Source organism: Electrona antarctica (assembly GCF_951216825.1).
Source record: "Electrona antarctica genome assembly, chromosome: 12".
NCBI lineage: Eukaryota > Metazoa > Chordata > Actinopteri > Myctophiformes > Myctophidae > Electrona > Electrona antarctica.
In genome coordinates, this window is record NC_136793.1 from 43,280,377 (window position 1) to 43,307,460 (window position 27,084).

Below are 27,084 nucleotides of genomic sequence, written 5' to 3' on the forward strand. Positions count from 1 at the left end.
CCTTGTGAATAGGTGGAAAGTAACAAAATCTGGCTTTTGTGCACAAAGAGAGGCAGGCATCATGGCTGGCTGATGTCACAATGGAAGAGAGACTATTGTTGTGGTTTCATTATGATTCTCCTCACACAACTTAGTTATATAACAAAAAGGTAAGTTGAATTGAAAGTTGAATTGGGACTAACCCAAACATATGTAATTCAATGTAATGGTTAATTCCTTTTTAGGGAGTGAGGGATTGATGTTATGATACTTCATGATCGTATGAAAGATGGACTTTACACGAAAGGTCTTCAGGGGTCCACCCAAACACAGACACACAAGACCCTATCCCATATTCAATTATTTCATCTTTGGTTTTAAAATTAGACATATTTGACCTACATTACTAGAAATTTGTGTTGGAATAATCAACATTTTCTCCTGATAGGAAGTCTGCAGATTTTGGACTTTGAAATAGGTTGATCTACTGTCAAATTAGATGAAAATGCAAGGGAGAATCCATCCATATTTATGAGGGACTGTTAACTGAACTGTTCTACGAAGCATTGCTGAAAATATAATTAGCCTATGTAATAATTTGTTTGAACAAAATATGGATTGTTGCCTGGGCCGTGGCTCAGCGGTCCAGGCACCTTGGCTGGTAATCCAGTCTGGCAGTGTGCCGCGGGTTCGACTCCCGATCCTGACAGCCTTTACTGCATGTCATCCCCCCATCTCTCTCCCCATTTCCTGTCAGCCGCCTGTCTATCCCTCCATAAAACAATATAAAACTTAAGGCGAAAGCCACAAAAAACAAAACAAACTAGAAAAAGTGCCCTTCTGGGCACAGGTCTCCACCAGGAGGATAGGAGTGTGTGTGATGTTTGGCTAAATGTTTAGGAGTAATATAAACAGGTTTTTTTTTGTTTGTTTGTTTCTTGCAACAATTTTCTTCATTTTGTTGAGGAAATGCAGAGCCAGATCACTCATAGCATCTCTGAGGATAGAATTCTGGATGAGCAGGACAAAACGGGCTACTCCTGAAAACTTTGGAAGGCAATCTTAGCTAATCAGTGTAGAATCTGAGAAATCCAACAGGCTCGTCTTGATCACATGACTGTGATCAAGATTGTGCGACTAACATAAACAATGTGTTTTGCAGAAATCGGCCTCATCGTGGCGTTATAACCGGTAGATGTGGAGGGATGCAGGGAAAATGTTTTTTCCATGGCCTCTAGGGAGTGCGCATACATAAGTTGTATACAGATCGATGCAGTTATAGGTAAAAACAGGAATTGGCCTGTTATAGCGCCACCGTGAGACTGATTTGGGAAAAGAATAGTGGCATGTCGTCCTCGGCCTAGTGGAAATGTGTGTGTATAATTTCATGGAAATTGGACACCGTGTTTGTGATTTGTGGCATTTTGTTCGAAACGGACCAATCATGTGAGCTTTGGAAGACAATCTTAGCCAAACAGGATGAAAGATGGGAAATTGTGCAGATTCGTGTTGATCACATGACTATGGAGATAGTGTATACTGTATACCGAATTGTGTGATGTATGGATAAAATGTGTACGAGTTATCTACAGAAATGTGTTTTGCCTAAATCAGCCTCATGGTGGCGATATAACAGGCTGTTGAGGAGTATTTGGGGCAGAGGTTCGTCGTTGGCCTCCAGGGAGTGTGTGTGCACAGTTTGGCATGGATCGGGCCAACGGTGCCGGAGATTAGCTGATAATGGATGGAAGGATGGATGGACGGACGGACACACGGACGGAGTGCAAAACATACTCTCTCCCCATGCCTTCGGCCTGGTGGAGACAAAAATATGGATTGTTAAATTAAGTTACTGTGAGAGTGAGGTCTAGCCAACACCAGCTCTGCAGTGTTGTTAGCTAAGCTGTCGCGCCGCAGTACGTCTACATATAGTAGGTGGTACACTTCTTTCCTCTCCTGGCTTTGCCCTGGGTTGGCTCCCCAGTTCTGTGTGCTTGACGCAGTACCCTGTCAGCCTCATCCTTCTCTCTCTGACTTTGTCCGCGACCCGGGGTAAGTCCCCAATCCCCATCGAGGTCCACATTTCTAATGTGGTCCGTCCATGTGACTTTTTCCTGTTGTACTGTGAGGGTCCATATCTCGGCCCCATACAGCAGTACCGACTCCACAGTAGCTATAAACAGCCGCCTCTTAAGGTCTTCTCCCATATCTGATTTCCACACACTCCTCATCCCATGCAAGGCTTTCTAGGCAAGTGCTCTCCGAACCTTCAGGTCCTGTTCAGTTGAGGCAGTCCAGGCCCCGAGGTACAGTATTTGAAGTCCTCGACTGGCTCGAGCACTGCAGTGGCTGCGGTGCAGTGGCAATGGTTTTGTCCTCAGTGTTGACGGTCATTACCTTTGTTTTCTTGGCATTGGTAAATGGTGCATTTATATAGAGCCTTTATCCAAGGCGCTTTACATAGATTGTGCATTACATTCACCCATTCACACACACATTCATACACCGATTGCGGTGGAAGCCATGCAAGGTACCAACCAGCACATCGGGAGCAATTTGGGGTTCAGTGTCTTGCCCAAGGACACTTCGACATGTAGACAGGAGGAGCCGGGATTCGAACCGCCGACCCATGGATCATTGGACGACCTGCTCTACCTCTTGAGCCACAGTCGCATTGAGCTCGAGGCCGATCTTCCTGCACTCCTTTTCTACTGCCAGTAGTAGTTCCCTTCCTTTCTCGACTGTATCCGAGATTAAGATATGGATTGAATATGATATGATTGAATATTGATATGGATTTCAATATGGATTGAAAATAACAAATTACTGATCATCATTATTTGCTGCACTGGGTCACAGTCAACCTTTTGCACAAGATATCCCATCATCTACATCATATTAGCATAATATATTATTACAGGATAAACCCTATGGGTTTAGGTGACCAAATTCCAGTGGAAATGCCTAAAGGCATTTCCGTTAGGACCATACTTTGTTTTATTTTACTTAAAAGCTTTTGGGGCACTAAGGACAGCACTGTCAGTTCAAATCACTTTGGTTTAGTTGGGAGCAGCATGGCTTCAAGGGGTCACTAGCAGGACTTTGAAACTCTTGTTTCTTCTCATCAAGTACTGTATAAGTCAAAACAATGAGACCTTCAATGTAAAACACATTTAGATTTAACCACTGGATTCATTATATACTAAATGTACAGTACAGCAACTCTCATAATAACACATTGAACAGTTTATAATTACAGTTTATTTAATACAGCTTTACACAACTGAAAAACCTGACTTAAGTTAGTGCACACTAACAAGTTCTTGCTGCCCGAGGCAACGTAACATTTGAGAGGGATCACTGCAGCTTCCAAATTATAAGGGTCATTAAAAATGTACACATTATTGACTGTATTTAAAACATCTTTTGCACTGACTGTAAAGGGCACTTAAATTTAAAGAGGTGCCATTCTCCAAAGGCCATAAAGTTGTTATACTATAGATGGCTCCAAGGAGGGATGGGGAAGGAATTTTCACATGCAGAATATGAATAAAGTACAGCCAAATGATGCTACAAGGAAAGTGACTACTACTGTACTGTTATATTTATTAATCAATCTGTGACTGTGACCAACCGTCATGAATCACTGTGCCAAAACCTCTCATTTGTGATTCTGAAAGACACACAAATACGTATGGTGATGTGTTTGTGTAAAGTACAAGTACGCAGAACGGATGCCATGCCAGTTTCTAAAGATAAATTGCCAAAGACCTGGCACTGTCGAAATTGGCAAGAGCGCCTACTGCCCACAAACTGTCCTTATGTGTCTGTGCATTATGGATGGAAATGCACTAAAAAGAAGACTTGCACACTGTGGCATGAATTTTAATGTTAATACAAAAACAGGAGCCTGTGATCTCAGCAGGCAGCAGGAGGGGCGTGTGAGTTGCTTCGAGGTGCAATTTATTCCAACCCCAGTGCCTCACCAACATGAAAGCAGGCTTCAAAAGAACGGAGGATTACCGGTAACATTTTGCAAGTCGGGAGTACAGCCGAGGCTCTCACCGTTGTTGGAAGACATCAAAGATTACTGACCATCTTCAAGCTGAAATACGGATGATTCTCCAAAATCTAGCTTACAAATCTAGCTCACAAAAAACAAAACAAAACCAAAAAAAAAATCATAGTTTCCCTTTGAACAAACTTTCAGCATTTCAGCACACTCTTATTCCACTGAGTTGCCATCTGAGCAGTGGACCCTGTTGGCATTCACCCACTCTGGCCTAGGTTGTGAAGTGGTTTCTCCCCAGCCCAGCACTCAATGGCAAGGCACCACATTTTAAGCTGGCAAAGCCAGCCGTGCCCCAGCCAAGTTGAGTCTCTCCACCATGCTGCCATTTTGAAGGAGTCTTGATTGTTTATTTACATTTTGCTGTGGAAATCCCCAGCTCTTTGGTTGCAATAAATAATTGAGCTGTTTGATCTGGACGCGGTACAAAGACCTGCTCCTTCTTGCTGGGCCTGAGGCAGAGGAAGGGTGAGCAGCTGAGAGGGTTGGGGTTGGAAGGGAGGGAAGGTGGGGGGTTATGGGGCTCCAGGATGGCGGAGGCTCTTGGAGCTCTCCTCCCTTCCTCTGCAGCTGTCTCCCTCCCTCCCTCTCCGGGCTACAGCTCTTCCTCTTTTGTCTGCACAGTACAACACTCCTGTCACCACCGTCAGAGAGCGACCTGCCTGAGCCTCCTGGGACACAGCACAAATAGCAGGAGTTTAGCCCTCATTGAACTCATGTTCTTGTTCTGAGGATCCTGTCTAGTTAGCCTGTCTCTCCAGTGAACCCTCACTACCTCTCCTCTATGTCCAGACACAACCTTTTCTGCAGTTTGCTCAGGAGAGATCAATTACCAAGGACTTCATTGCTTTACATGCAGGAGCATAGAAGAGAGGACATTAGCTCTCTCTTGACACTGAACTTCAAGAATTTTCACTGAATTTTCTGGAAAGAATTATGACGAGACAGTACCTTGCTATGCTGGGCTGTGGTTCGCTTGAAGCTGTAGTTGATCCAGTTGGTGATGCTTGCTGTATCCGAGGAACATCTCCCATTCGATACCATATCCCCATGCTGTTAACTTCACTAGGAAAAGATTACTGAACTTCATTATTAAGAAAAATCATCATTGTTCATATGCTACAAAATCACGTACTGTACTGCACTTCACTTCAGTGGAGAACTTTATACAGAAATACTGTATAATGTTGTTTTAATGATAATCATAATGATAATAGTAATAACTCAAGCTTAAAGGGCCATTCACACCAAACACTATAATTATAACTATAATTTAAAAAAAACACACCCGTGTGAAGTGAGGGGCGCTCTTATCAACATATATAATCATACATCATCTCATACCGGCCAATCACAATTTGTGTCCTCACTTTTCCGTCCTCACTTTTCTCTGGGGCATAGGCCCCTCAAAAAAAAATATTTAAAAAGATGTTCTAACTTCTAAGTCAATTGGATGGCAGAGTCCACTCAGAGCCTTAAGTATAGACGCAAACTGCGTTCACTTCATGGGGCCAGTCCAATGGCGGCTCTCATTGGATCCAGGCAACAGCCCGGCTTTAATGATCTTAAATCCCTTTATTTTAGATTGTTTTGTAGTAATAGTACAACATAAACATTAAAGAGACTTTAGTTGTTACTGTACAATACATCAAAACAGTTGTCATGTTGCACACATGCTTAAAATAGCTCTTATTTGCGCCACCCTCGTTGAAAACAATGTATTTCCAACTCCAGCTTGTCTCAGTTCAGGCTGCATGAAAAGCGCTCGAGCGCTCGGTTTCTGCCCCCTCAACATCGTAAGTAACTCTTCTATTAGATGGCTCTGAGTCCACTCACAATGCTCAGTGTGAGAACAAAGGGGCTTGGTTTGTCATTGATATGAACAATTCAATAATCATCATCACCTGAACACGAAAACACACATATCCATCTAGTTATACTGACAGTATGGAAAGGTTTCTAATGGATGGTTTCTAATGGAACTAGGAGTAAATATCAGCAGAGGTGCCTTCAGAAAAGATTGCTTGATAATTTCCCAAACTGCTAAATGCATTAGCTGTGGATTTGAACTCACCCTACAGAAGTGTAGTTAACAGGGGGATGTTTGGACTTCCCAGTGATCAGGATGTCACAAACAGCAGTGGTAGCAGCAGCCCGAGGAGTGAGCTTCGCACACAGCCTCCTCTTCCTCATGGCAGGTTCCTCTGAAGTAAAGTCAGTAAATAAAGTTTAAAGCTCTATAATGTCATCTAATTCAGTGATTCTCAAAACTTTTCATTTCAAGGACCCCCCAGTTTACTATGCATTAGGCCAAGGTCCCCCATAACTCTTGACATGTTCAAATGGAATCAAATGGATTCGTACAGGTTAAAGTGGTTCCATTTGTACACTCTGAAGCCTGATTCACCATGCAACTCCTTGCAACATACAAGTACTTGCAACTACCTGCAACAGAACTGGTGCTTTAACTGGGCATATCACACACAAGCACTGAGGTGCGGCGAGCTGCAACGAATATCAGCTTCCACAGCAATGTTTTTTGTGACGTAACATAAACTGCTGGGTTTAAAGCGCGCACACACACACACACACACAATCGCGCGCACACACACACACACACACACACACACACACACACACACACACACACACACACACACACACACACACACACACACACACACACACACACACACACACACACACACACACACACACACACACACACACACACACACACACACACACACAGGTGAACAGAGAAATAAAATGATTCTTTGAAATAAAATGATTCTTTGTCCATGGATTTGGAAGAGATTTTGAAGGTCTGGAACCAGTATTTAATGTGAAAATCCATGATTGGAATGAATGAGCCCGGCTGGAAAGTGTCTAAGTGGGAGTGTCTAAGTGGGAGAGGGCGGAGCTTAGCTAAAGGTGAATTGAATCACTTGCGACGCAATGCAACGACATGTGCAACGGGACATATCAGACTGCTGCAACGAACGCTAAAACGGTTTCGTTGCGTCTCGACTCTCGAATCATTGGTGTGGTTTGGGCTTTAAAGTTACCAATCATTTAGCTGAAGACCACCTGGAACCTCTTCACGCCCCTCTGAGGGTCCCCGGACCCCACTTTGAGAACCACTGCTCTAATTCAAACATTCACAAATGCCATGATGAACACTTCCTCAAGTTCCTTTTTTTGCCATTTAGTCTTCACTATAATCTCCTAGATAAGGGAATATTGTTTCCACTGGGACAGCTGGACAGCACAGAATACCCAGCATGTATTATTATAATTTTCATCATTTTAGTAGGTAAAAATGATAGAAGCAAGCAAACCTCCATCAGCTGTAGTGCACAACAGGGATTTAAACGGGATATTCCACGTAGCATCTCATCCATAATGTCAGATGTATACATTAAACATGGATTCACATAACGTAATAAAACATTAAATTACACCATAGCCAAACAAAACATAATCTCTTTCCTTCATTCTGGTAAAGAAAGAAAAAAAAGAAGAGGAAAAAAAAACAGCCATGCTTTCCAATATTGCGTCTGTGCCTCGCTCATTCTCTCCCCTAGCAGCACTGGAAAGTGCAGTGTAAATGCAATGATAATAAAAATAATAAACAAGCTGTCCTCACTCCCCACACCAAAATATTATTACATTTCCAAGGCATGGATAGTGAGGGGAGGGAAATACATAGCACTCAAAAAGCACTAAAGCATTGGGGAATGCATTTCATTAATATTAGATAACCCCCATCCACTCGTCCTCTCCCCAAATAAATACATAAATAAATAAGCCGCTCATAAAGAAAAGCACAGCTCCAGCTGAGATAAACAATGACTCATGATTCTCTTCTCGTGTACCTCCAGGGCAAAATGTTTATTTTATTCCCACAGACTACCATAAATTAAGCTAACCTGCACCCATAAAACATTCACTATCTCAAGCAAAGCTGCCCCAGAGGACCAGGCTGGCATACATAGGTTTGAGAGTCAAAGCAACAAGGAGAGGGGCAGGTGCGTACAGTACAGTAAGCTTGTTGTCTTGTACCGACTGTTTACTTACTCGTGTCCACCGTTTCTTGTATAGGTGTGAAGCCCTCTGGCAACGTGTCTTTCACGTCAATCAGCTTCAATTCCACAACCACGCTACTGTCCTGCATGGACGAAAAGAGGCAACTCAAAAGTTGAGCACAACATACAGTATATCGCTGCTGTCGGGCAGAAACCTTGTACAGTTGGGTGCCACCGATATTGTCCCTTATCATTTGACCCATTTAGGCCTGACCTCAAAATTTAAAAAAATCCTTCTAAATCCTCCAGTTTGAAATAAATATTTTCACGATTTTTCAAAAATAGCAGACCTACAAGCTCGTAGCGCGCCACTCGGTGGCGCGCTATGAGCTTGTAGATCTGCTATTTTTCAATAGCTAAATTACAACATAATGTTTAAAACACCAAAAGGGGTTCCCGCCCAAAATGGGTTAACTGTCCTTTTGCGCAGATCACGCAAACCTCAGCAAAAAGAAAAGGACAATATCGATGGCCTCCAACTGTATCTCCATATTTTTGTCTTTTTACGTTTTCTTCATAAGCTTTCTTCATATGATCTTGTTGCGTCTATATAATGAATGCAATGGATCCACTGGAACGCAGGTTCTTTGCGCCATTTCCTGACAAGTAACGCTTTTGGTTATACAGGTCATACCACCCGACAATGATGATAATTCAACTTGTAATGGACAAAGAGTAAGACAAAATAAATTCGGTACCCATTTTTGGGTGGGTTTCGGAAAGAGAATGTAAAGATAATTGACTCGATGATTTACTAAAATCTCAGGAAGTCTGGAAAAGAGAAGGGTTGACACAATAGCGGAAGTAATTACAACCTAATAGCTTTTTTAAAAAAAAGAGAATCCATGTGTGAACTTGTAATCATTCTCAACCCTTGGAGAGGAACAGTGGGGTGATGTGAGACAGGCCAGGCAGCTTGATCATCAGAACAGGACTGGTTAAAAACAATCAGCCTAGTGTGTAGTTGACATTTTCAAGCATGACTCTTCTCAGTCTCCCAACCTCCAGCCATTACGTTTTCATTTTTTGCGATAATAAATTGCAATAATACACAGTGGTGGTGGAGACTGGGGCGAACGAGCCGTGACTTGATGCGTCCGAAAAGCCGGATTCCACTGCTGCTGTTGCCCAGCAGTCATTACCATTAGACACATTTTTTATTCATAGTTTTTATTCTGACTTTAGGGGGGAATGTGGATGAATGTTATTACTATGCATGGAACTCTTTTTTTTATGTTTTCTTTTTTCCTCCTTTCTTTCTGCTGAGGAGATTTTTTCCCATCAGGACCTGACAAAAAGGCCATCTACCTCCAACCTAGAGTATGATAAATCACAAACTATTTACTTCCCCCCACATAATTCAGGGGCTAATTTAGCAGAATCTGTTTTTGTCATTGACAATTACAGTGGGGGCCACATTGACTGGCAGACAAAATAGCCTTTGTTGATGGCTCTGCCATGTTTAATTTGTGTCAAAGTCTTTAAAACAATGCAGGCACACATTTTAAGATAATATACAGGAACTAGGGGAAGGCTATTTGTGTGCTTTATACTAAACTGAGAACCAGATTGAGCTCAGTCAAGAGGCAGCCAGCACAAAACTGCATGTTCATCATCATGAAAGGACCTAACTGAACTCTTGGGGGGGGGGGGGGGGGATCAGATGAAAATACTTCAAAACAGTATTCTTTATAGTATATCATTACAACTAAAATAGCATATGTTAAGGTAATAAGACTTAGTAAATAGTTGTCTGTATGAGCAAAGGTTAAAGAGGTTGGTTGGGCAATCATGATGATTTAGTACTGTACATTAGCATGAGATAGACAGTGCTTGTTACATACAGTAAAAAAAATTGTACACCACCTACTGTGTGTAGGTACAGACCAACAACACAGTAGGATACTGTAATATTGGACCTGTAATTGAAGGTAAATGGGTAAAAATAAATAAAAAATCCATGGGTCTATCCAGCGTTTAAGGAAAGACTACTGTATATGTACGTTTGCAAGAGAAGATCTACTGGGCATTTCTAAACTGCAAATAGCAATACTGCACACTGGGGAACATTACATACTGTACACAGAGCTTTCAATTCACAGAGGACTCGTCACAGCTTTTCAAAATACAGATGCTCTATTCTCAACCATATTGAAAAGGCCTTTTGATGTTTCATTCTTTGTGAAAGAGGATTTTCATATTCAGACTGTATGCATTCTGGAATGCATAGGCTATATCACCTTTGAAGAATCCCTAGTTAGTACCCACATTCTCATGGGGACATGGCTAATTGAATAAATTGGAATAGTTAAGGTAGACTCCTTTGTCATTTCATGAATAACCATAAATAATACTCTCCGGAGAACCGAAAACATGAAAAACATAGTCCTGGGATCCCACTGAGCTATTCATCAACAATATGCATGCAAATATATACCGTAATACAAAATTAATAGTGACACTGACACTTAGTTCAAAAGACTAAATATACTGAAGATTATGGTACACTGGACCACTTTAAGATTTGCAGAGTAAAATTAAAGCTGCATTCCAGAAAAACTTATTTGAACCAATCTGTAGTGTAAAGTATGTTATAACTAGCTATCCCTACTCTTCCATTGAGAAATGTAGACCCTGGTGTCAGGTACTGCAGGACACCTACTGGTTAGCAGTTAGTACTGCCTGGAGCTCATAAGCCCAATATCTGACCTGGCCAAGTGTGCTTGCCCTCTTGCATTAGCGGTAGATGATTGGTTTCCCACAAGAGAGACCTGGGTTCAAATCGCAGATGTTACCGTTGCGATCAATTTTCTCCTTCGGGAGAGGACATAAAAACTTAAGGAATGTAGCTTTAACACTCAGGGTTGTAGTGTGTAGAAAATTGTGAAGACAGTGAACCGAGCCAACCATGCGAGTCGGAGGGGGAAAAAAAGGGTTATGGATGGAGTGCCTAGTGGAAGATACATGGGGAACGGGAAAAGTTAGTTTACATTTCCACTTACATGCTTTCTTGTGAAACAGAGGTAGCGGGTGACCTTGGATTTGAATAAGCCGTCCTTCCACAGGTCGGCATCAGAGCCATCTGTTGTTTGTGCAACCTACGTGAAAAAAGGAGAGGAGGGAAAAAACAAGGAGAGAGAGAGAGAGAGAAAAAAACATGCACGAGGTGGGATAAAGTTAATGTATGTATGCCATGAGCGTGTTGCTTTTGCCTCTTCCCTTGCATACCAGCCTTAATTAACGCTTGCCTGCACTAGCGCTCCATCTCATTAGTGCTCTGTGTGGGTAAAGGAGTCTTAGCCTCCAAAAAGGTGGCTAAAAATACCATCTCCAGGGACCCGGGCTGATTAAAGACGCCCTGACAAAGATCTGCTCTAATAAGGAAAACCAAAACTTCATTGTGTTTCTATGGGAATGCACATATTTTTATTTTGTTGAAGTGCAGAATATGTAAGCCTATATATACAGTGTGCGTGCGTGCGTGCGTGCAAAATATGTATATATAGATTCTTTAGCTTTTTAACATATACTGTTATGTAGAGGTTTATCTTTCTGTTGAATTTCACAGTAAGCCAAGGAAATTTCAGAGCACACATTATCCAATGAGACAATTCACCTAATAATCAATGACTATTAGGCCAATTCTTTATAGTTTATACAATATGTGGGTTTGGAATAAATCTACGTCATCCTTAACAAAAGAGCAGTTTTCCATTAAGGCAATTCATTGTTCATTAATTTGTTGTAAACACAAAAAATTCAGACAGAATTTGAACTTCACTTCAATCACACACACACACACACACACACACACACACACGAAATTTCGTCGTCAAAAATAGCCAATTCACAAGCTCACAACAACGCAATACAGTGTGCTGTGGGTTTATAGGTTGGCTATTTTTGATTCTAGGCACTTGGGTTCATGCAGTTAACAATGTGAGGCTACCATGAGTCAAGCTCAAGGTTTTATAGAGCATCTCTATGTAAATGTCAGTATCAGGGTTAGAATGATAAAGCAAAACACAACCTACACAGCAGAGAGCCTCCTCCATGGTTCCAGCAAATATGCTCGGCTTAAAACGTCATGTTCCATTGACTATCATGTGAGAATCACCTAAATAACTGCCAGCCTTGTTTTCTAAAGGGATCCTTTACAAAGAGGAGTCAATCTAATGAGGTTCATTCAAACGAAGAAGTCATAGATCTCTGCACCCACCCACACACATTACCCCCCTGACAATAATGATGAATGACCCCGGTGACTGGGTGGTGGTGGTGATGGGGTGGGGGCACGGCATGGAGAGATTCATGCAAAACCACCACCGACTACATGGGATGGAGGGGGGGTATTAGAGAGCGAGAGAGAGAGAGGAATAGAGTCGAGTGAGTGTGCGTGTGTTAGAGAGAGAGAGAGATTGAGAGAGAGATAGAGAGAGAGCATTATGATGAGAAAGAGTGAGAGAGGGAGGGGAGTGCAGCGAGTCCCAGAAGGAGCCTATACATCACCAGCCTCTCTCTCTCTCTTCCTTACAAGACAACCCGTCTTGACCACTTTTTCCAGGTCAGTAGCCAGCGCATCCTGTCAGCGTAAACAAAAGGCGAGCTTTGTGAAACCCCAAAGTCAAGTTGAGGAGCAACGAGGGCACCGTCCTCCTAGGAGGCACCTCAGGCATCATCCTGCCACGGCGCCGGCAGAGAGGCTCCACGCAGCCAGAATGCCAAAACGCAGTTGGTTCTGCTGAGCCACAGAGGGAGAGGGCAGAGGCAAGGAGCAGATCGAAATGTGCGTGGCTCGCCTCCCTCCATGCTACTTTTAAGTGTGCTGCCGTCTAGCTGGCTCCGTTGCCAGACAGACACCAGGCCTCGTCACATCATCAGCAGAAGAAGAGTAGCACACGTCCGACAAAGAGAGATATCACAGCTGTGACTTGAAATCAATCTTTGAAACAAAGCCGACCGACAGATCCACCTGCCAGTTACAAAGATCGTAGGCTTGTGGTGATCTAAGGGACATGTCTCTTTTCTTTTTTGTTACCGGGGGGGGGCTGAATATTCCTATGAAGGATCTCAGGAGACCAACACCAGTGAGTTAATATAAACCACTGTGAAGCAGTACTGAAACAAACAAACAAAAAAGATAAAGGCATGAAATCATGGATCTCTGGGGAGTGAGACCAGCTGGAGAAAATATATGAAATATAAAATTCATTATTAGAGTCACAACAAACCACTGCTTCCAAAGAACAAACAGCAATGATACTTTGGATCTCATCTTTCTTGCGAGGATACTAGGATTATTGAACTACATTGACATTACATTTAGAAGCTTAGCACCTACCTAAATTACCTTACTGTTGGGTATGGTAGACTCTACCATAAAATGGTAGAGTCTATGACAACTATTTTCACATCTTATTTGAATGTTTGAATGAAAATAAGCATCCTTGTTGTGCGAGGTAGCCTGCAACTAAACACTACCACTTCCAAGCATGCCCATTGTCTTTCCATCAAATGATGGACGGTATGAATAAGCTGAATGATGATGGCTCCAATACAAGCAAGAAGATCCGGGAGCTATGGTTTGTAAATCAGTTCATTGAACTTCCTAGGCAATTACAGAGAACTCAGATCTCAAGGTAGTACTATCTTTCTTCAAGTAATCTTAATGTGTTAATGAGTTCAAGGGGGTAATGCGTTAAAAGCTCAGGTGAATTTGAATTACGCACAGCGCTCCATTGCAGCGCATGAGTGCATGGTGTGTGAGAGTGCTTAAGTGTTTGATGTGGGGTGGCTGGCTGGTGCTGGAGCAAAGCTCCTGATCCCTGTGGGACGCTGTTTGATCTGGGCCTATGCTCCCTCTCTCGTGCCAAACAACCTACTAAAGTTCAGACATGTAAGTGCACAATACTGGTGAGCAAAAGAGTTAATCAGCTCCTTGCTCAAGTATGGCATCTTCTTCAAGCACTCACTGTAATGAGTATGAATTCAAAAACACTAATATCTCGAGGCACACCCTCAATATTTGTACGGGTACATCATTTCCAGGTACAGTAACAATACTTTTTTGAGTGGTGCAACCATAGGGTGCAGCCACTCCAATGCCCAGCTATGTCTGTCCCTATCTATGTCTGTCTGTATGTATGTCCCTATGTATGTTTAGGGTACAAACAGGTGACAAGTGGCGTTGTTGAGCTTCACACTGTGCACAGGTGCATGATGGGAAGCCGAGTTTTTAGCAGCCATGTGGCACTGTTGAGCTTCACACTGTGCACAGCTGCATGATGGGATGCTGAGTTTTTAGCAGCCATTACGTGATTTCGGGTGTGACAGTACAGTACAGTGACAATACAGTAAAGTACAGTAGAGGGACCCCCTGGGGACCCCCACATGGTAACTGTCATTTCTCAACCGTTTCGGACGCGGGGCTGCTCGCCGGAACCGGGCCCCCTGGGCTCGTTCCTGGGGGTCTGGATGTTCCGGGGACCCCCTGGGGACCCCCACATGGTAACTGTCATTTCTCGACTGGTTCGGACACGGTGCGGCTCGCTGGAACCGGGCCGGCACCCTGGGTGCGTTCCTGTGGGTCTGGAACGTCCAGGGACCCCCTGGGGACCCCCACATGGAGTTGCACCACTCACTTCACATGGGTGTGATTTTGTTTTTTGCATTTAAAACCCATGAATGAAAGACCACTGACCTTCGGTCAAATCATGTTCTTCAATATCGTAAAAGGTGACCTTTTCAATAGTGCTTGAGTGTATGGAGTATATGGACTTGGATTTTTTTCATCCTGCGGGTTTACTGATCCCTGGCTTTTTATTCATGAGAATTATTTTGACCTTTATAGTCTAGAGTCTAGACTGTAAAGTATATAAGTTCACTACGGGAAAAGGCTCTAAACATACAAAAGGAGAGTTGTTGACCCCCCCCACCCCCTCTTGGAAAGAGATGTTTAACAGGCACCTGAGCTACTGTAAGTATGTTGTCATCCTGGGAATACCTGCTGATTTATATAAAGCAAGTAAAAGGGTTTCTTAAAGGGGAACTTTGACAGTATTTTACGAGTCAGCCTACTGTATAAGAAATACTAGCTGTAATAAGTTATTTTACATGGGCTGGTGATGACTTTCCAGTGCAGAGAGAGTAAGCTCTCAACACATAGAATGCATTGTAAAATGTTAAAGATGGAGTGCTGTTGGGATGGTGGGAGGGTGCAACGAACACGTCTCTTGTCGAATAAACAAGTTGCCAGCCGATTTTCACCTAACGCTGAATTGATACCAGTATCGGTGCTAGTCAACAGTGTGAATGCAATAAATGTGTTGTGTCAAAGGTTGTCCAAGATTTTGAGTGACAGCCCGTCACCGTGAGTCAATGTGTGTCTGCGCTACGGAGCGGGAGAAACGGACTGTACGAAAGTAGAGATCTGAAAAGAAAGATTTACACTACCAGCTGTAGATTGAGCAACTACATAACATATTTACTGCCTAAAAATGAATGCGTTGTTTACAAAATAAGCTTCCAGAGACGAGCAATGATGGTCTCTACTTCTCCTCTGCGCCTATATCAGCCTGCCTTGCAGAGCAGCTGGCTTGAGCTGTTCAGAGCACCCGCAGCCATCCCTGCCATGGATTGTTTATACCGTATATGTTGTTGTGTAGCTGTCCATGTCTCTACAACTGCTATTATTCACTTGTGTGACACGTCTACGGCCAGCGAAAGGCTCCAGTGTTGAGCCCGGTGCTGAGCGGATCAAAGCGACTACCTGCACTCAGCAACAGACCAGACAGAGACAAGCAGGAGAAGTGCAGACACTTGACCTGTGACTTGAGTACACTCTGTATATGTAACTATACATTTCAGGCATCAAATATGCCATGTTCAATTGCTCATTGCTCAATATTGATTAATTTCTGCTAATTTAAAATTCTGTTAGTAAAATTTGCTACCATTATGCCTACTCCAACACCTACTCACAGAAAAGCGTGCTCCAATACACACACTGTGCACTAGGGTCGACACTGAGGTTTTCTCAACTTTGATATATGCTTTTGCTGTTGAGCATCCCGGCGTTGTAGAAAAGCTTTGAGACGCACGTCTCCGTAGACTTTGCATTGACACGCAATGCTCAATCCTAAAGTACCAGCATTGTGATGCTGCTGGTGTGAATAGTCCTAGTTCTTCACCCTTCTGAATAGGTTACCAACCAACCTGTAGGAGTTGCTAGTGTGACAGAGATCACCCTCCCTGTCCGACTACTACATGAACGCGAACACAGACAATTGTGTTCATTGGAGTGTCCAGCCAAACAAGATCCACCGTGGCGGATTCAAAGGATTGAGGTTATTGGCAAAGTCTCTCAATTTGTCTGAATTTTATTGTCTGAATTATATTCGGAGGATGGCCCCTTGAGATGCAGCATCTCGTTTTTGAGGGGGTCCTATACACAACTACAACATTACATACAGTGCAAGTACACAGTACAAAACCACATAGGTGCAACATAACATACAGTACAAATACACAAGACATACACATACAGGTACAGGCCCTCGACTCATTTACATATAAAATAATGGAGAAAAACAGTACCTGTATCAAAGTTAGAAATTAAATACATTTAAGGATAACATGACATCAATAAGGTCCTCGATGCATGCCCTACTGGAAGGAGACCCCCAGGCAGACCAAGGATGAGATGAAGGAATTATATTTCCAAAATCTGCCGGGAATGCCTCGGAATGAAGTTACTAGTGTTGCTGTGGAGAAGGAAGTCTGTATCTCTGGTGGAGCTGTTGCCCACGCAACCCGACTACAGATAAGCGGTGTAAGACGGATGGCTGGAAATATGGGTTTTTACTTTGTATAGGTTAGGTTGTGTAACTTGTGTCCCTAAAAAGACAGAGTTTTGCTGTGTTTGTCATTTTGAATAACCACATGACTTTGATGCTGTGTGGAAGGTTTGTCAGCGTTCACCCACTGGTTCTGTGAATTCCGTTTGTAGGCATGGTAACGTCCCGCCTGCCTGTGATTGGCCTACCGACACTGCCCGTCTTGACTGTCCTCCGAGGTGGATATGCTGGATAGTCTGATGCGAGGTTACTCCGTGGTGGGAAATAAATAATACAAGTAGTATGGTATGATGCAAGAGAACGCTAACTTGTACGTTTCATTTTTGTAGAAGAGGCAAACTAATATTGTTTATGCCGTTTGAATAATAAGCCTATCTCACAGAATTTCCCCGCCCCCCTAAATACGCCCCCTTTCGGGGTTAGTGGTGATAGCGTGACGTCACTCCATAGACGCTCCATGTTAACAGAGGTAATTTAAGAAGTCTACAACTTTTGTTTTCTCAAGGTAAGGTTTGTTCTATCTGTTCGACCTGATTTACCATCTTGTTTGCTTCATAATAATATTGGTCTGTCACATTTTTACATTAGAAAATGTACTTAGATTCTCCAGAGAAAAAAACGTGTAAATGCTCATGTTAAAGACACCACTATTTACCGGAAGTGGGCGTGGAAAGCGGGCTGTGAGATAGGCCTATTGATTGAACATGCATGCCATAATATGATTTGATTTGGGTGTGTTCTAAAATAAAGTGTTTGTGTTGATTATTGTGTAATTTGTTTGTATGTGTAAACTTGAAACATTATTGTAGCCTACTATAAAAAGGACTATTTTCCCTTCATCCTTTTTAGTGTAATAGTATTAGTTTACTATAATTAGATTAATACACGATAATCAACACTAACACTTTATTTAGAACATACCCAAATCAAATCGTAGTACAACATACGTGTTCAATCAATTATTCAATCAAAGCAAACGGCATGAACAATATTAGTTTGCCTCTTCTACAAAAATAAAACGTACAAGTTAGTTACAAGGCTGCATTCTGTCGCGTGTGTCAAGCTGTCATTCTCTTGTATCTCACCACGGAGTAACCTCGCGTCTCGGAGGACAGTCAAGACGGGCAGTGTCAGTAGACCAATCACAGGCATGCGGGGCGTTACCATGCCTCAGCCATGCCTATGCTCGGACACAAACGAGATGCACGCGTTCTGTCCCCAGACTTTCCTTTATGCTAATGATCAGGTTTTTCACACCAGAAAACAAGCCATCCCTCAATTCTAAAATTTTCTTTGCTGATAGCCTTGGCTATTTGAAATGTCAGCCTGAAATGATGAAGTACTGGAGCTTGGTAAACATTAGCTGTCATGGTGTTGAAGAAATTCTATTAAAAAATAAATGTCTTTCTCTGTAGACATGTACACTAGTGCTTCAAGTTGTTGTCCTAATCTTGTTGTACTGATGAGGTCAGATTTCTGAATTCAGGGTCTCTGAGTTGTTACGTTGTATTGTACCTACAACTTGGAAATTGATGAGCAGCATTACAAGTCATCTGACATCCATTCCTAAATAAATCTGGTGCTAATACAATACCAGCTTTTGACAAAATTTAAACCCTACGAAACATGTATTGTTTTTACACCTCGACTGAAATGTAATGCAGCACCAAAGCAGCAGAGCAGGAAGTCTGATGGGCCTTCTCTCTGTCATAACTACGTGTGCGTACTGGTTCACTGCCAGTAGGCTTCATTTCCATGCCAGAAGCTCCAATTCAATGCCAACTCACAATTATCTACCAGACTTGACAATAATCAGGCTGTGTTGGCTGAGGCAGGAAGTCTGGTGAAAAAAAGAAAGAAAGGAGTGGCTGAAAAAACTGAAATTAAAGCAGAGAGGAAGAGCGAAAGGAAGAGAGCTCTGCCCCTGAGCTTGTTTTTTGCGTTGTTAAAATCCCAGACATCTTCTGCTCTCCATCCCGTTCACATACATATGGGTCCCATAAGCCAGTAGATCCGCTGTCCTACTTTCCATCCTAACAACCAAATTAATGCTGAAGTTGTAGGGGTACCAACCTGCTGGCAACCCCTCTTCTCTGGAGTGTAAAACAAACATGGGCACAAAGTTCTACCGCCGTGGCTGGTATATCCGCCAAACATTGTTAAACCATAGCCTCTGGTGAGTCTGGAGGACTGGTGGCACTGGCAACACATGACAATGTTGGGCAAAGCATTCCCCCTAATCATCCAAGTAAACTCTATGAATAAGTCATATGCAACAGCTCTAACAGAAACGCCAGCAAGCTGCTTCAAGCCTGTCACATTGTGTCACAACCTCAAGGCTGCATGTTACATCCGTTTTATAATGTTATAACAATGGCATTTACAGGCTTTACAGCCATACTATTTTTCATTAAATTACAACAGAAAGCAAAGATAAAAGCATAGTACACAAACAACACAAAACAAAAACAACTAATTAAATAAAGAATGCTTAGAACAAGTCATTTTCTTGTTGATTCACTTACATTTCATATAATTGCATGCTGGTAAAAAAAAAAAAAAGTATGTTTAGTTGTGAAGTTTTACAGGATGGTTTCCTCAAAAGGGAATTAACAGAACACTTCACACTTTCAAAGAGAAGGCTTCTAATACCATAACAAAATCCATGTCCAAACTAATACATTTGAGAAATTGTCCCAAGTTCAAAAACATGACTCACAACGTGGTAATCATCAGGGACCTTGTTCTGCGATGCAGCCACTCCAACTGCACTGATGGGATCTGTGGGCAGCTGCTCCAGGGCTTTACATTGATCTGGTACTTCAGACATATCGGATCTCTGTAAACAAAGCACAAGTCCCTCAGCATCCCTCTGCAATATGATCAAAAGATAATTTGATACATTAAATAAATAGCATGCAAAAATATTGCACAGCTTTAATAATCCAATTTGAATGGCTATCTCAACCTGAAAACATATAGTAGTCAGGTTTGGATTTACACAACACAACAGATAGCCTGCACACTGTATACCACATGCTATATTTTAGTAATTTGATGCACTGATCAGTTGGCACTTCTAATGTTGTTGTACATGTTACAATGACAATAAAGACCTATCTATCTATCTATCTATCTATCTATCTATCTATCTATCACTGCGTTTGTCTGTATTGTGATGAATTGTATATATACACTACAGTACAATCATTTCTACTCTAATAATCTAATCTAATCAATAATAATGAGGGAAGGGAAGGGAATTCTAGCCTATCTACAACTTGTCTCTTTGTAATATGTGAATGACAATATCCCCATATTTTTGAAAAATACCTCCTGATTGAACATTTCAGGACAACACAGTTAGTCTGAGATGGTTTTCTCTCAACAAAAATGACTTCGAAACACATTATTGACTTTTGCTGGCTAATTAGCTAGAAGAAAAAGCGGTCCCCTAATCCAGGATCGAATGACAAGTGAGACCATGACAAAAAAGCATTTGGAGACCACCCAATGAGTTCACCAAATCACAAATTAGAAGGAGCGATCACATATTTTCAGGGAAGTCCCAATCAATTGCTATCTATTCCTGTCTTGGGGAATTTTACCCTAATGGTTATGCAAGCCTTTTAAGGGGTAAGTGGCTTTGCAAAGGTTCCTTTACAGTTTTATTAGATTATGTTTAAAGCATTCTTGTACTAACTGACAAAGTTAGTGCTTTCAATCTTGATGTTTACAGAATCTATTACAATTAAGCTGATCAAATTAGAGGATTTACTCCACAAACAGCCGTCTCTTTAACAAATGTTAGATAGCTGTACTTATTCAAATGAAACAGGATAGCAAATTGGCTAATAGAATGAATGATTCCTTTCTAACATTAATTTGTTCCCCAATCCCCATCAATTGCTGGCAGCCCCTCCACTGCAGCCAGGACCCTCAGCTAGCCGACCTCTCTCCAAAATCACCTTTGCATTTTGACAAAAGCGTTTGTGATTTGTGTTGTAGCCTCCTGTATGCTTTTCTAAACACATTTCTGCTTTTAAACGCGTTCATATTTAAGTTACAAGCTTTTGGACTTTGGAGTTTGTTTAACCACACTGAAACATGACGCAACGTATTCACCCCGTTTTGCGCACCTTGCTACATTTACTATGTTAACGTCTACATATACGTTCCAATGTCAAATATAAAGTGCTCACCCCAGGGCCACAGATGTTAGAATTTTGCTCGGGCCGATATTAGCAGCGGTGCATTAAGTACAATTCAATAAAAAGCATTTTTATCCGATCGCCGGGCATTTCTAATTTGTTTCGCCATATGCTTTCAACTCTGCCACTATCGGTTGGTAGGTATATTGCACTCTGATACACTAACGGTTTGGGAACATGGTCGGATTAAAATGCTTTTTTTATTGAACAACACGGAATGCACGGGTGCTAATACCCACCAGAGCAAAGTTCTAACATCCGTGGCCCGGGGGTGAGCACTTTATATTTGACATATGAACGTTTGTGTAGACGTTAACGTTGTAAATCAAAAGTAACAATAAGGTGCGCAAAACAGGGTGAAGTTCCGCCATGACGCTCTTGAAGGACGCGCGTCAACGTGAACCATGGCTGACGGCTGTCATGTACAGTACAATGAATACTGCTATCTGATGTGACGTCTGGTAGATAGGCGTGTTATGACCCGAGTGATCAGAAGTTAACGGATCAGAACTTATAAGATTCAGAACCAGGGTCTAGTAGACCTACAGTACCTACCTCAAAGGGAGAATATCGCAGATGTAGGTCTTAAATCCAGGTAAAACGGTCGTCCTGTAACAATTAGTGTACCTTAATTATTGTAGTAAGCTATTTTATGCTGGCTTGCTTTCTGGCGTGACTGCGGTCAACTTTTCAGTCTTGTGTACAGACAGTAGGCCTACTCACTCAGCGACGCGAGTTTGTGCTTCCGGGTGTTGTGCAAGGTATTGTGTGTGATTTTTAGGAAATGATTAACTTAAACCCGTCCACAACGTATCCGCTTGACAGGTGCGAGCACATGTATGCCCCGCCCCCGCACGTCGCACGTTGCGTTCTCAAGCCTGCGTGCATATTGGGTGAATATTCCAGAAATGAGTCCTGAGCCACCTTCACCCAGATAACTATTACCAGATCCCTTCCAGTCGGACCCATGTAAACCGTTACATTTTTTTTGCCATAACAACATTAGGGTTGTGCCTAAACCGTTGTAATTATGTTTTTATATAAGAATCGCCCTTTTGTGACATTGACTGACTGTAATAATCACATGATAATCAGATAAAAGTATGATAAGCAGCAATGTGTTAGCCTAAATAACATTAGGCAGAACATCTCCCAGAATGCACAGATCCAGCAAAGAAAACCTGCACAGCAAACTTGTCATGAGGCAACAGATGCTACCCCCTTGCCAAGTATATTTATGCAGTCCCTACACTCACAATAGCCATCAAATGAATGATTTAATTTGCAACTATTACCCTAAATTATTCAAATTGTAGTCTTACAGCTCTATTTTGTAACAGCGCTCTGCATCCTTGGGCCAGGTGTCTTCATTGTTGCCCTACACAAACAGGTTTGCATTTATTGGTTTGTCACATCATCACCTGTTGTTTTGATGTGTCAACTTTCCAATAGTCTCTTCTTTGTTGTATTACTAATAGCATAGGCCTACATAAACACTAAGCCTGGCTGACACTTTCATTTCTTAAAAGGAAAATATGCATGAACTCTTGTCATAATAGGTAGTTAGGTACTACCATGCATGGTGGTTATTTAGAATGACCGACCGGTGTGTGGTTAGAACGAAGGTCATATCTCCTAGGGTGTCCATCCCTGTCAATGTGTCCTTTGAGAAAGTCACTGCTGAGTCCTTGCAGTGTAGCTCAAGGCTATAGACCTGTGCTCTAACCCCTCTCATTAAATCTGTTCATATGCTGCATGTGTCTCAGAGGTACAAGAGATTAGACCATTTTATAATTGGTCAATATGGCAATGGAGTGTTTGTGTATAAGGTTGCATGATTCAGCTCCTCTGCTGTCTGTCAATTCTAGGAAAAAAATATTGTGTAAGGTAAAGTGGTGGAAAACTAAGTACATTTAGGCTAGTCAAGCATTCTGAGGTACTTTTAATTTACATTTTTAGATAATTTATTTTCTACACATCATCTCAGAAGCAAATATTGTACTTTTTTACTCCACTGCTAAAACTCATGAACACATTAAGTCAAGATAGCTCTACTTCAATGTGCCAAATCGCAAGGCGTTGTAAGCTTGTAGATCTGCTATTTTTGAAAACGTTTTTTGTAATGGGTTGTTGATGAGTCCAGGTTGAAAAGTATCTTGCCACAAAAAAATTAATGTATGAATTCCAATCTGGCTTCAGAACATCCCACTCCACTGACACATGCCTCCTCTATTTGAGTGACCACATCAAACACGAGGTGGATGCTGGCAAATACTGCGGCATGGTCATACTGGACCTCCAAAAGGCTTTAGACACTGTGAACCACTCCATACTGGTTAACAAGCTAAAAAGCAATTGGTTTTGATAGCATATCAGTAAGCAATTGGTTTTGATAGCATATCAGTGAGCTGGATGCAATCCTACCTGGAGGGGAGAGAACAGATGGTGGAGGTAAACGGAACACTGTGTTCCCCACAGTGAGCTGTGGCGTTCCACAAGGAAGCATACTAGGGCCTTTACTGTTCCTAATATATGTAAACGACATGACATCAGCTTGTGACTGCAATTTGTTCCTGTTCGCAGATGACTCAGCACTGCTGGTCTCGGACAGGAACAAACTTCAGGTTGAAAAGGCCCTCAGCTCTGAACTCGGTAGAATCTGCACCTGGCTCGCTGATAACAAACTATCTTTACACCTGGGAAAAACTGAATCCATTCTATTTGGATCAAATAGTAATCTCAGCAAGGCAGATGGCTTCTTGGTTAGAGTGGGTGACAATATTATCACACGAAAAGATGAAATTACCTACCTAGGTTCCATCCTGGAGGCAAATCTTTCCGGTGATAAAATGGCCACCAACGTAATCAAAAAAGTCAACCAAAGAACAGGATTCCTATACAGGATCTCTATGCATGCACCTCCTGCATGCACCTCCTGGTACCACAGCACCTCTAAGGCCCTTAAAACAAGGCTCCAGACTTCCCAAAACAAACTGGTCAGGCTACTACTTGGCCTCACTCCTCAAACCCACCTCACCCCCGCCCACTTTGACAGGCTGTAATGGCTTAGGGTTGGGTCTGGTCCACAAGATTCACTACACCACCAAGATACCTATGTACCTGTCTAAATACTTCCTTAATGTCAACGAAGTCCACACCCACAACACCAGAGGGAGTTCAACAAACCATGTGCAACCCAGATTCAGCACAAACTACATTCATTCCGCTCCTATGCCACCAAAATGTGGAACGCCCTACCAACAGTCATTAAGACATGCAAATCCCTTGACTCCTTCAAAACTGCTCTCAAAGGGCACCTACGGACGGCTGCAATTTGAAACTGGCCCCCGTAAAATCTGAATCCCAAACCCACCCCTTTCCCCCTCACTGTATATGTTTTTTTTCCCTTTTTACCTCCTCTATGATGATTTCCTGTTTTGACTATATAGTTATGTATATTCGTACGTCTCTTAATGTTTTGATGAATTGAAAATGGTGGACCCTATTTTAAACAAGTGTAATGCTTTATGGTGTCGTCCACTCACAGGTAACAGTTTTTTTGTATTGAGTTGTACTTGAAATGTACTGTAATTCTGCAAACTGTTAATACATCAATCAATCAATCAAAAAGACTGAATCGCTGCGTTCCGTGATTCTGAATTGTCGAGTAGCGAGTGACAATTCAGAATCACGGAAGGCAGCGATTCAGGCTGGAAACATGAAGCAGAATGTTATAGCGCCATCATGAGGCCGATGTAAAGAATTGGGGTGGAGGTTCCTCCTTGGCCGTGTGCATGCAAAGTTTTATGGCATTTATAATTATGACATAATCCTCGCCTTCAGCCATTCCGGCCTTCTGCCTGGGATCTCTCTCTCTCTCTCTCTCTCACACACACACACACACACACACACACACACACACACACACACACACACACACACACACACACACACACACACACACACACACACACACACACACACACACACACACACACACACACACACACACACACACACACACACACACACACACACACACACACACACACACACACACACACACACACACACACACACACACACACACACACACACACACACACACACACACACACACCCTCAAGTTGTGCAAGTAAGAGATGCCATTTAGCAGCAGATATTCATCATGTTGTCAATATAGGTCATATGTCAGTAAGTGATAGTTTCAGTGCAACAGAAATGGAGTGTATTCATAGTAGGGCCTATAGTTGTGGCCTATGTCGCCAAGACTGACATAGCAACAGGGCTCAGAACTCTAAAGAAATGTATTTCATTTTTGGATGTGCTACCTATTCTAGCAACTACCCTGCATTTCGAAGTCCAGGCGGGCAGTAAGCAGAGATCTCAAATCATCTGGCATCATCAGACTACTGTTATGACTCGAGTGTGGTGTGACCCAAATGCACAGCAAGGAGAGGCAAAGCAGAGTTAAAGCCCACCTGGGCGGATTTTATTCACAAACTCAGGAAAGGATTCAAGTGCAGGGGTCCATAGGCTGCTCCACAGAGCTCAGGTCCTGGAAACACTGGAGAGGAGAAGAGAAGGTGAGTCAGAGTGGCAGGTCCACAGAGGGGAGAACAGAGCACAGTAACGGCGTGACGTTAAACTGTCTAACACTTGAGGACCTAAGTCTGGCTGTCTAACTTTACCCACCATAGACTGGAGACGAACTGGCGCCGAACTGCAGACAGGGCTGGCTCTTGTAGCCTCATCAGCTGATTGCAGACGACGCTCAGGTGGGGAGGTTGTAACTGGGAGACAGGTGTGTTGAGGTGCTGTGGAGTGCTCTGCGTCCCTCTGGTGGCGCTGAAGGGCCCAGAACACCCACAGCACACAGATGTGAAGTCGATGGGGGGCGAGACGTAACAACTACACTACATTGTTATTATTAGTAGGCTATTAGTAGTATTTGATTTCATTATCCAAAAATTAAATCACCTTCCTATGGACTACTAGTTTAATTAAAACAAAATAACAAACAATGAGGCCACTTATATGCTAATCATTATCAGTAACAAAGTGACAGTAAGTCAGTGCCCATAACTCATAGTAGTAGAGAATTGCTGTACAGCTTTTATGTGTGTCAATGAGAGTGATGGAGGTAGTCATTGAGACTGAACATTATTGTGTACGGTTGGCAGAACACCAACTATAAAGAGAGCTAAGATACAGCCAGACAATCATACCAGGCCAACCCCCTTGTACACAGCATCTTTATCTTCAATGACAACGGCTCTTGGAAGAGAAATGCACATAGTTGCAGATATTTCTAAACACAAGCTTCTTTGTTATAGTCTTGGTATAGTAGATGTTTTTATTTTTCTCCCCCTACCCCAACCACTGACATAAAGGTGTCATAAGGCACTAAAATAGGCATGAACACTTTTCTGGAATTCACAGTAATGCTCAAGTTGATAAGATACTACAGTATCTCAGGTGTCAAAGTGAAAAAAGAAGAAGAAAAAACGAGAGAGAGAGAGAGAGAGAGCGAGAGAGAGAGAGATGCTCTGGCTGAGAAGAGGTGCACCTGTTAAAGTAATGGTCCAATTATGGAATAGGTGATGAAACACTCATTGCACGAGTCTGGAGATATCAGCAACACATGCTAACTGTGAAAGCCATCAGCTATTACAGTGTTTTAATGTGCGGCACATCACACGCTGAGGATTGTGGGGTAAGATGAATGATAGCCTTGGCAGATTTCTGTGGGGGAACAGCTTATGTAGGAAGTGTGCATAGCATTACAGCTGGCATTGGGGAGAGGTTCATTAAAACGCTATACATTCCTTTGTTCATTCTTTATAGCGACGCTCAATTAAAGTCAACACTTAGGCCATTTG

General features: G+C 42.4%; 1 protein-coding gene across 7 annotated transcripts in view; it reads right to left on the minus strand.

Annotated features, from left to right (window-relative positions):
* Positions 1–27,084, minus strand: part of LOC306933361 (multivesicular body subunit 12B-like) — a 168,309-nt gene that overhangs the window by 31,346 nt on the left and 109,879 nt on the right. For 3 of the 7 annotated variants that reach the window (XM_079515560.1, XM_079515561.1, XM_079515555.1), the window contains exons 1-6: positions 21,758–21,958; positions 19,711–19,830; positions 11,139–11,234; positions 8,129–8,219; positions 6,123–6,252; positions 5,000–5,113 (exon numbers count right to left, since the gene is read on the minus strand). In XM_079515560.1, coding sequence (XP_079371686.1) covers positions 5,000–5,113; positions 6,123–6,252; positions 8,129–8,219; positions 11,139–11,234; positions 19,711–19,821 — 542 coding nt within the window. In that variant the 5' untranslated portion in view covers positions 19,822–19,830; positions 21,758–21,958. Of the gene's footprint in view, positions 1–4,999; positions 5,114–6,122; positions 6,253–8,128; positions 8,220–11,138; positions 11,235–19,710; positions 19,831–21,757; positions 21,959–25,683; positions 25,770–25,897; positions 26,051–27,084 lie in introns of those variants that run through there. The other 4 variants (XM_079515556.1, XM_079515557.1, XM_079515558.1 and 1 more) reach the window with 3 other exon arrangements.